This window comes from Antrostomus carolinensis, unplaced genomic scaffold (genome assembly GCF_000700745.2).
Source record: "Antrostomus carolinensis isolate BGI_N321 unplaced genomic scaffold, ASM70074v2 scaffold41086, whole genome shotgun sequence".
NCBI classification, from domain to species: Eukaryota; Metazoa; Chordata; class Aves; order Caprimulgiformes; family Caprimulgidae; genus Antrostomus; species Antrostomus carolinensis.
Window position 1 is genome coordinate 1 of NW_010321908.1, and position 10,803 is coordinate 10,803.

Genomic DNA, 10,803 nt, shown 5'->3' on the forward strand with positions numbered 1-10,803 from the left:
TTGCCGCCAAGGCGCGGACAGACTGACAACCAGCACTCGGGCCGCATTGCTTACAGAGCTTAAAGTAGTTCTTCATACTGCGTTTTGCCTTTTGTTTGGGGGCTTTTAAAAATTGTTTGTTTTGCTTTAAGTGTATGCAGGGAACATGCGACCTTGTATTTTGGAGAGCTGATCTTTCTGTTCTCTGACCCACAACATTGTATGCTTTTGAGATTAAAGACCGAGATTTTTGAACATTGGTAACTACTCCTTTAAGTAGCCTTTTTGCCCTGGTACTTCAGTTTGCTCAGCTCACTGGCATAGGGAATACTTTATTTTCAGGGCGGGGTGGGGTGTGTTTCGTGGTTTGAACTTTTTACTTACATCCTTCTCTCTTTCCTGTTTCATTTTCAGCCTGATTTTGATGTTGATCACTTTGTATCAGGCTGCAGGAAACGTGTGCAATTGGAAGAGCTCAGAGAGGATCTGGAGCTCTATTACAAACTCCTTAAAACTGCTATGGTAGAACTCATAAATAAGGACTATGCAGATTTTGTTAATCTCTCAACAAATCTAGTAAGTCTTATTAAGTTCTGTGTAGTTCAGACTTCACATGTTTTAGTGTGGTTTTTATTTTTCACATTAAAAGTATGTGGCTTGTATTTTGGCATTATTAGATTTAAGACATCTTAAAATATGATCCCTTGCAGTGAGGGAAACTGAAAGCCCATTATTGTAGAATCTAGCTACTGTACAGAATTACTTTTGGCCCATAATAAATGCTTTAGATACATGCTTTTTGTCTTTAAAATGTTCAGTTCATTAGGAAGTTAGACTCAAGGCAAACATTTTTTTTAGAACTGTTAGTAGTTGTAAAATGGAAGGAAGTAAATCATTACAATTGAATAGCAAAGATACAAATAAGGCCATTGTGAGAGATTCTTTTAGGAGTCTTTACATTTACTATATACTCAATAAATCTTAAAAAAACCCAACCCACTTGACTGAGAATTTTAATAATTTTCATATTAAAATGTCTTGTTCACTGTGTATCCTGTTCTCTTACTCGAGTTCATCGAGGTTCCAATTATATAGGCTCAAAGACTGAGATTTAACATTTTTATTGGAAGAAAAACTTGCTTAGGTCAAAGTTTTCTTTCATTTTTGGCTTTGTGTGACAAACAGTCTGGTATCTTTATCCCTGTATTTGAGGTAACATTTTTGCATCGTGCTTAAAACTGGAGACTATAAAGGGAAGTATCATTTCTCAGTTCTCTTAGTATCTGTAAAATGATAGGCTTTGTCAGTAATTCACAAGCGAACTTATAAAAAAAAGTCATAAATATTTTTATGGTCATTTCTTTAGGTTGGCATGGACAAGGCCCTTAACCAGCTTTCAGTACCCTTGGGACAGTTAAGGGAAGAAGTTATGGTATGCTCACAACAATCATTATACACAGCTTGATAAAATTCACCTCTCTTTCATATGATATATAGAGTGTCTTTTACTCATGTTAATAATTATTGTAATAAACTTCTCTTTGAAAACTGACTTCTTAGAGCAGTAGTAGGAGAGGCGTCTTTTCAAGCAGTTGTAGTAGCAGTAAGTATACATTTTCTATAGTGCCTTTTAACAAAGAGATGAAGGATTTCTTAAATGTGATAAATGAATGGACTCTTGCAAGACAAGTTTAAGGTGAAATATTGAACTGTTTTCATAGTTGAGTAACTTAAAGATGGTGGTAAATAGATCAGATGCAACACAGTCTCACTAAGGACTTCCTTGTTTAGTCCTGTGGTTTAACCATAAAAGATCACCCTCTTGAAGGTCGGTCTTATTCTAACTCTTCCACAGTGACTTAGTATTTAGTGAAGGACAATTTTTGTTTCTCTTGGCAGCTGGTTCAAAAGGATATTTGCTGCATAAATGTACCTTCAAAATATCTTAGCCTTGATGTCTAAAACAGAAAATATGTTCACAGTTAGCATAGAGAAATATTTATTATGTGAAAAATGATACTTAAATCTGATTTATAACTTCAGTTTCAAGACATAAAATCATACTGGTTTGATTGCTTATTTCTGGGTAAAGGTGGTTTGTTATCTGTAAGGTACTAAAAGGATGCTTCTGGTTGAAACAATGATACTTGTGGCAGTACTTTAGGAGCAGTTTATGCTTTCAGTTACTTAATCTTATTTCTGTTTTGGTTTTTTGTTTTGGTTTTTTTTTTCATTTGGAGGGCAGTTGATGTACTGTAGCTTTTATTTGTCCTATATTCTTATTAATGTGTCTTCTGTTTTAAGTTTAGATTTTTGAGGTAAGGCTTTTTTAAACCTTGAGTGAGAAGCCAACTTTTCATACTGACTTTCTGTCTCGCAGAGTCTTAAGTCATGTGTCAGTGAAGGAATTCAAGCAGTAGATGACCGAATGTCTAAACAGGAAGATATTAGAAGAAAAAAGGTACAACAAACAAATTATTACCTTGGAAATATCCTCATTAGGGCAACTTTTGGTTTTGCCATTAAAAGTTTTGGGCTGTCTAGATGCATACTGTGCAGGACTTTGCACTTGTAAAAATAAAGATTGAAGTTTTGGTTGACAAACTTTTTTAAAAAGAGTGTCCAGCTGATCATAAACCCTTATTTTACTTTGTTTGTCAGAAACATCTCTGTTCTCGGCTTTCTTTAAACACAGTTACTCATGTTTCTGCTTGTAGTAGTATATAAACTTGCTTATTATGAATGTAACTGAAATATAGCAGTTTAATTACTATATGAGAGGGAGGAAATGACATTTGTCTTTGTGCTTAACTTGGTAAAAGTTGGGTAAGAACAGCTGTTCTGTGTCTGTGACAAACATTGTTTGTAGGGTTTTATGGACTTACCTAAGCAGTACTTCATCTGAGACAGAACTCAAGCATTAAGGTGGAGGGAGAGAACTTAACACCAGCAAAAAAACCACCAAACAACAAAAACCAATCCAACAAAAACACAAAAAAACCCAAACAAACAAAAAGACCCAAAACAAACAAACCGAACAAACCATCCAAAATATCTTCAGGGTTGTTAGGAAATGTAAATTGGAATTGGGGTCAGACATGAAAAATCTTTCTTTATTTACAGGTGTGTGTCCTGAGACTTATTAATGTTATTCAGTCTGTTGAGAAAATTGAGAAAATTCTACATTCCCAAGGCACTAAAGAATTGTCCTCATTAGAGGGAAACAGGTAAAAACTCAGCCCTGTGGAGAGGGACCTGGGGGTTCTGGTCAGTGGCAAGTTGAACATCAGCCATCACTGTGTCCTGGCTGCCAAGAGGCCAACCGTGTCCTGGGGGCACCCAGCACGGCACTGCGAGCCGGGCGAGGGAGGTGATCGTCCCGCTCTGCTCTGCACTGGTGCGGCCCCACCTCGAGTACTGGGTGCGGTTTTGGGTGCCACAGTATAAAAAGGATCTAAAGCTACTGGAGAGTGTCCAGAGGAGGCCACTAAATTGGTGAAGGGCTTAGAGGGGAAGCCCTATTAGGAGAGGCTGAGGTCACTTGGATTGTTCAGCCTGGAGAAGAGGAGACTGAGAGGAGGCCTCATCGCAGTCTGTAACCTCTTCACGAGGGGAAGAGGAGGGGCAGGGGCTGATCTCTTCTCTCTGGTGACCAGTGATAGGACCAGGGGAAATGGCAGGAAGATGTGCAAGGGGAGGTTTAGGTTGGACATTAGGAAAAGGTTCTTCACCCAGAGGGTGGTGGAGCACTGGAACAGGCTCCCCAGGGAGGCAGTCATGGCACCAAGCCTGACAACATTCAGGAAGCGTTTGGACAATATGTGCCCTCAGACACATGGTCTGAATCTTGGGATTGTCCTGTGCTGGGGCAAGAGTTGGACTCGATGATCCTTGTGGGTCCCTTCCAACTCACAACATTCTATGATTCTAAAAAAAAAACCTAAATGTTCAGTTTTGTTTGTAATTGATGAAACTAACTTAATTTCATGGTATTAGTGTAGACGAATTTACAGACTTTAGGATATGCCTTTAGAAATGTAACTAATGGAATAGTGACTGTCGTTTTAGTATTTCCTCAGGTTGTCTTTTGCAAACTCGTCATTCACAGGTTATGCAACCCAGCTCCAAAGTTATGAATTACTTGTAGCGCTTTCAGTAAACATCTGCTCTTTGAAGATTGCCTGCAATAATTTTTTTTTTTCTTGGAAACCGCTAATCCTGTTATGTCTGAAATACTCTCCACAGTACAGTTTATTTCAACATAATTTGGAAGTAAAATGGGAAATAGCTTTTCTTGTTTTCCCTGCATACATCTAACTGAAAGGACTGCTGCAAGAACAGTCTGAGGCAGGCAAGCCACACATGTAATACTTTTGGTAGAAGGAAAGTTTGTGACAAATTCCAGTCAGACTCACAAGTTTTGTTTTTTGACAACTTCATGGAAAGTGTCTTCTCCCTCTGCCTTTGCTGAGGGATGGAAAATGTCTTTCAGCCGGTTTTGGAGCTAATGTACCAGCTATGTGCTTGAAGTAATTGACTGGGGTGCAAGTGTGAGTTATGCTGGAGGAAAAAGACAATTTTGCAACCGTGCTTGAACATGAGACTGTCTCTTCAGTTTGGTGCACTGGGTCGCATGGTAATGAGTTGAGGGAGGCAGGCAGAAGAATTAGTTGATAACTAGAGGAACAAAGCATATGCAAATGTTTTCAGTCAGGGTGAGGCACTTTGTAGAATCATGTTTTGAAGCAAAATTGTACTTGAGGGGTTGAAAATTTGGCTAATGATATGGACCTAAGAAGGTTAGGACTGTTTCTGTAGAGATAGCTTTAATTACTTTTACAACATGACAGAAAAGGGAAATAAGAAACAAACCTGAATGGTGAAGAGCACTTACTGCAGTATGAGCTGTAAGGCTGCCTTTTCATGTGACAATAAGCAGCACTTCCACGTAGAAAACAGTACCTCATGCTGCTGAGGGAGCTTCTTAGATTCCTCTCAGCTTCTGCTTCACACACCTCATATCTTAGTAGCTCCCAAACAACTCTAATCACGTACTCTGTTCCAGGTTACTATTGCATGATAGTGATAATTGTAGTCGTGCCTATCAGAATTCCCAATGTTTAGATGAAACCACAAAAATTGGAGGAGGGCATTGTCTATCTGCTGCAGATGAAGTTGAGTTGATTTGAAAGGATCTACCTGTGTATTCTCATTTTGTATCATCTCTCTTCTAGCCCACTTTTAACTGGACAGGTTTTAGAGAGAATTGCCACAGAATTTAATCAACTACAGTTTCATGCAGTACAAAGCAAAGGAATGCCCCTTTTGGACAAAGTGAGACCAGTAAGTATTGCATGGTAGCCAGCTTAACGCTTGTAGGATCAATCAAAACCAGTACAACTGGAAGACAACTGCCTGTTTCTGCAGAGTTTTATTGAATTATTTATGGGGGGGAAATGAGTTTCAAGAGGTAATTTTTTTCAGTTGACTTGAAGTATTGCTTCTTCTGAGGGTTTATGCTTTGTTTGCTCACTTCTTTAGGTTAAATTACTTAAAATAAGAGTTGGGAATAAGGCAGACATTTTTGTTTTGTTTGCAGTTTGTCTACTTGCTGATGTGGAGGTCTAGTTCTGGAGATTTATGTTGGGTTTGTTAGCTGCAGTGTACAGACCAGAATATAAATAGAATGTGCCTACGGAGTGGCTGGCTTGGTCTTTTGGTGGAATTTGTTGCCTAACTGTGGCTGTTCAGACTGGTAGGCTCATCTCCATAATATCCTGTTTGTGACAGTTGTCTACTGCAAAGGATGACATTTTTTATTTTTCTGTCTATTGGTTGGACAGAGGGAACAAGTGAAGACTGGTGCTTAAAGGTCGATAGTGTGAATAACGTGAATATGGAGATGGAGTAATGCTTTAAGCTAATTGGCATGGAGCTGACATTCTTGATGGCTTTTGAGCTCGTGAGGAAGCTCATAGTTCCAGTTTTTCACTATGTATGTGCCTCGATAATATAAACATGTTTCAGCTTGAGACTTCTGTGGCACCATATTGGTTCATGGGCAGTTTACAAGACTGTTCTGGCCACTGAATTATCAAACATGGACAGCAACAGAAGTGTGAGCAACGGGGTAGGTGGGAGGACCTTTGTTACTTTGTCGTATGGCTTCTTTAATGACGCTTGCCAGGGCTTCTGTCCTGTACATGTTGTTGTTACGGGTCATCAGATCATAGTTTTCGTGACTAGTTGGCAGTTGGCTTTAGGGGCTTTGCGTGTTCAGAACAAATTCTTTAGCTATTTAAATAATCATTTTAGGGTGAATGGACACAATGTATCATGCAAAAGGCTGGAGAAAAAAATTGACTTGTTAAATTGGTACTTCAGCTGTGATTAAATTAATGTGTGTTGCTGAACTTGCTTCATTCAGATAGAGAGTTGTAAGGGACCATCTTGGGCCAGGAGTCTATCTGTAGGTAGGGTAGCAATGAGTTGGATGTAGTGGAAGAGATGTTGCAGGAGATGAAGAAAAATTGTTGGTAAATGGGAGAATATATGTTGACTGAAGCAGCTGTTTGGCAGAAGCCAGAAGTCTAATGGCATGTCAGTTTTGGTTTGTTTTTTTGTTTTTGGGGGGGTGTCATTTGTTGGGTTTTTTTCTTTTTGCCAGTATCACTCAATGTCTTTGGTTTGCAGTAATATGACAAGTAGTGGTGGAACACACTATTGTTTTAGTGTGTGAGGAAGTGACAGTGGGGGGTAAATGCCACAGTTGTTATCCCTGGTGACTTATTGTGAAGCTTTTGTGTATTATCACACATAGTGGTTCGGTTGAACAAGGAACAATTAATGACCTATTTCTTCAGGACAAAGGAGACCTTAGATATTACCACATAACTTAAAACATATAGAGGAAAATAGTTGCCTTTTAACCTTATAGCATTGATAACCCATTGAGCTTGTCTTAATGTTCATTTAATGCTGACAGTTACAAAAACTTGTGCATCTTTCAAATGAAAATGGAAAGCTGAATTAAGTATTTCTGGAAGAATTTTCTTCAGCAATGATGGCAAGGCTTTGCTTTTGTTTGTTACTATATTCTGTTTCTCTTCATAGCGTATAGCTGGAATAACAGCTATGTTGCAGCAGTCTCTGGAAGGGCTGCTCTTGGAAGGCCTTCAGACTTCAAATGTTGACATAATACGTCACTGTCTACGCACTTACGCAACAATTGACAAAACACGAGATGCAGAGGCATTAGTTGGTCAAGTGCTTGTAAAACCTTACGTAGATGAGGTAAGATAAAGTCAAAAATCCTAAGAAAATGCATTGATGTGCAAACATACATATTTTTCCTGTTAACCTCCAGCTTTCTTTAGCAGCTTCAAAATGCCTTTGTGGAAAGAGCAGGAGAACTGAGCCCCAACACAATCTCAATTTGTTGTTGCTCTTTAAGAAAAAAAGGTGGAGGAATTCTCTGTCCACCTGTCATCAATTTTGGGTTATATCCAGTTGGGATTCTTTTTCTCACCTACATTTTTCTTGGGGTGAGGAATCCAAAAGAACAAACCTTAAACCAAGCATATGACTGGAGTGAAATCCATTTTTTTCTGGACCATGGTACATCTGTGGGAATTAGATCAGATCTGGGGTTTGCCTTTCTTCATGGCTGGCCAGCAGCAGGCAAATGCAACAAAAATTCTTCTTAGTGCAATGTCCTTTTCTTCCTATTAAATGAAGAAGCAGTTTCTGTGGTTCCCAGCTTACCAGGACGTGAGCAGGAACAAGTGTTTGTTGGGAAGCATTTGCTGTTATCTAGTGGAGAAAAATGTGTCACAAGGCCAGTTCCTCAGTTCACAAGAAGCTGATTTGAGTAGGCTGTTTCTTTACAGTAACCAGTTGGACCACTCACAAAGTACTGATTGAATTTTCTGAAGTCAAGGGACTTCCTGCTAATTCTCTTGACTTTGCAGCTTTTGCTGCTACCTATAAAATGGTTCCTCACCTTTTTATAGCACTGTTTGTTCTTACTGCTTCTAATGGCCTGAACAGTTGGGGAGTAGTCTACGCTACTTTTTTTTCTTCTTCTGGTGGTTGATGATAATGTAATTCCTCCAAAAAAAGCTCAGACAGTAACCTGCCACAATAGTGTAACAAACAGCAAGTCAGTTAGTTGTGCTCGATTTTTCTTGTATGTCAGTGTACCTGCATTTGCCACTAAAAATGTCTTTAAGGGCCTACAATTATGGTAACTCAAATGTCAAGCTTCAAGTAAAAATCTAAAAATTCATTTTAAGATATTTGATAGTCTACTGTGTTTGAAATGACTTGATAAAACAAGTTTGTTACATTTTTAATGAATGTACTAAAATGATGTTGTTATAATACCAAGTCTTACTTTGAACCTTCTTATCAGCGTGTTGGGAGTTGTGTCCAGGTTGTATCATTCCAAAGGATATTTGTTCCCTACCGAGATGTGGATAAGTGCCCTTTTACAGTATAATTACTAGTGTTAACTGACTGCCCTGTTGCAGGAAGTTTCCGTGGCTTACACTAGATTGTGAGAGTGTTTCAGAAATGCATTAAATTCACTGTCCTCAAAGAAGTTACACTGAGCCAGGGCTGTAAAGTTGTTTTTCTAAAACTAGCATTATGAATCTTTCAGCAGTATTAATTTTCCTGCTTCTGTGGGGAGGAAGAACTGTAAAGTACAAGAACTGGCTTGGTGATTGCAACTATACACTTGTTTGAATTTGTGCATATTAATAGAAGGCAGCATAGGTCTTCCTCTCATCATCGCCTCTGTAATACATAGCGCTTTTCGGTGGCTTTGAGTCCCAAGTTAAGCTACTGATGTATCTTTTCCTTTGCTATTAAGACTTCCTTTCACTGCCATTGTTCTTTAAATTGAGGTATTTAATAACATTCTCTTTGCTCAGTAAACCATGAGAGGCATGTTATAATGTGAGGAGCTTCTTTTCTTTTCTTTTCTTTTCTTTTCCTGCTTTCAAGATATTTAAAGCTCTCTACTGATATTTTACAAAAAAAATGGGACCACTTATAGTATAGAGTTAATACTTTTATTAAGACCAATAAAAGCAATGTAAGCATTGTTTCTGAGATTATTGAATATGTCCTTTCCTTTCCTTTCCTTTCCTTTTCCTTTCCTTTCCTTTTCCTGCTTTCAAGATATTTAAAGCTCTCTACTGATATTTTACAAAAAAAATGGGACCACTTATAGTATAGAGTTAATACTTTTATTAAGACCAATAAAAGCAATGTAAGCATTGTTTCTGAGATTATTGAATATGCTTCTGTAGGCAATAATACAATTGCTTTTTCTTACACTGATGTTTCTTTCTGAATATAAATGCAAGATGTGACCTTAAAGTATTTGCTTCCCTTTTCCATTGAGTTTGCCACAGTTTCCCCAGCCAAGGGAAGTGAAGGGTTAATCTGTATAACTTTTGCTGAAGGAGTTGTTCTTCTAAATCAAGATAGGGAAAAGAAATTACCTTTTTTCACTCAGTAATGTCTTCAGCAGCCAAGAGATGAAATTGTTACATTTCCCTTCCCTGTGAAAGATAGTATGTCTGGTAACACCTGAGCTGTATGTCATAGTCAGTAGAATGTTTCTTTTCTGCTGTTGGAAAGGAAACATTTAAGATTATTCTGGTTTTACTTTGTATGCATACAGCTTTACAAAACAAAACCAGCTCCTGACTTTTGGATGGGAGATGGAACCAAATGGTGGTGGCCTCTCTCCTTAAGGACAGACTTCCTTTGGTTGCTTGCTAGGGAACAGGTCATCTTCCCTTCTCAGTTTTCTCAGTATCTATTCCTTCTCCACTTCTAAACCATTCAGCTTGTTTATGTAGCAAGAGGCAAAAATGTTCAGACAGGTGGAAGAATACCAAGAAATAAAAGCTATTTTTCTTTTCCTGTATTGTCCAACTCATCTGCCTTCTCTTTATGGCAGTTATCCCTTTTCACTGGATATGAGGTACTGTCCTGACAAACTACTCTGCTACCTGCGTTAAAGGCTGAGCATTGTCCCAGAAGAACCTTGACTATTGGCTTACCTGCATTAGGGATTGGATCAACAAGCTCTAAATTTAGAAGATTTTTCTTTTTTTACTTTATTCTGAGGTTTGATTAGAGTTTGATAGTCACCCATTTAACTTCACAGACTGCTTCAGGGACAGTGATGTGTGCAGTAGGTGGGGAGCCAGACATGGTGGCTAACATTTAAAAGCAAGGAACTCATTCCCATTCTTGTGGCCAATCTTGACAGTTACTGCTGCATTAAAGGAAGCAATAATTCAAGCTGGCAAGTTATAAGTGGAAACTGTAATATAAAAAAGTCATATAGTGACTATCTCAGTATTTGGGGTTATAGTGTTAGGAGTTTTGAGTTAGTAGACTACAAGTTTTGCTTTATGGTATTTCCTATTTCCTTTTCTGACATGTAACATTGAACTCTTCCCGGCAGGTGATTGTGGAACAGTATGTTCAGTCTCATCCTAACGGCCTTCAGGCTATGTACAATAAACTGTTGGAGTTTGTTCCTCATCATTGCCGTCTCTTGCGTGAGGTAACAGGGGGAGCTATTTCGAGGTAAATATCTCGGGATTTTTTCACTTGCAATAAAGTTACAGTAAGTATTACATACTTTTGCAGTGTTTTGCATAATTAGCTTCCATGTGCAAATGACTTATTTGACCTTTCCTGAAGATTCATAATCAAGTTGGATTTCTCTCTTGTCTGTGTTTTTCAAAATAAAACAGCGAACAAACTTCCTTGTGGCCCAGACCTTTAGAGGAGGGA

The 10,803-nt window shown here is 38.4% G+C and overlaps 1 protein-coding gene across 1 annotated transcript in view; it reads left to right on the forward strand.

Moving 5' to 3' along the window:
* Positions 1 to 393: 393 nt before the first annotated feature.
* The window catches only part of COG2 (component of oligomeric golgi complex 2), a gene marked incomplete at both ends in the record, with an annotated part of 23,033 nt that continues 12,623 nt past the window's right edge, over positions 394 to 10,803 (forward strand). Inside the window, 7 exons of the mRNA XM_010170087.1 lie at positions 394 to 555; positions 1,346 to 1,411; positions 2,360 to 2,440; positions 3,103 to 3,206; positions 5,214 to 5,322; positions 7,093 to 7,272; positions 10,469 to 10,593. Coding sequence (XP_010168389.1) covers positions 394 to 555; positions 1,346 to 1,411; positions 2,360 to 2,440; positions 3,103 to 3,206; positions 5,214 to 5,322; positions 7,093 to 7,272; positions 10,469 to 10,593 — 827 coding nt within the window. The remainder of the gene's footprint in view (positions 556 to 1,345; positions 1,412 to 2,359; positions 2,441 to 3,102; positions 3,207 to 5,213; positions 5,323 to 7,092; positions 7,273 to 10,468; positions 10,594 to 10,803) is intronic.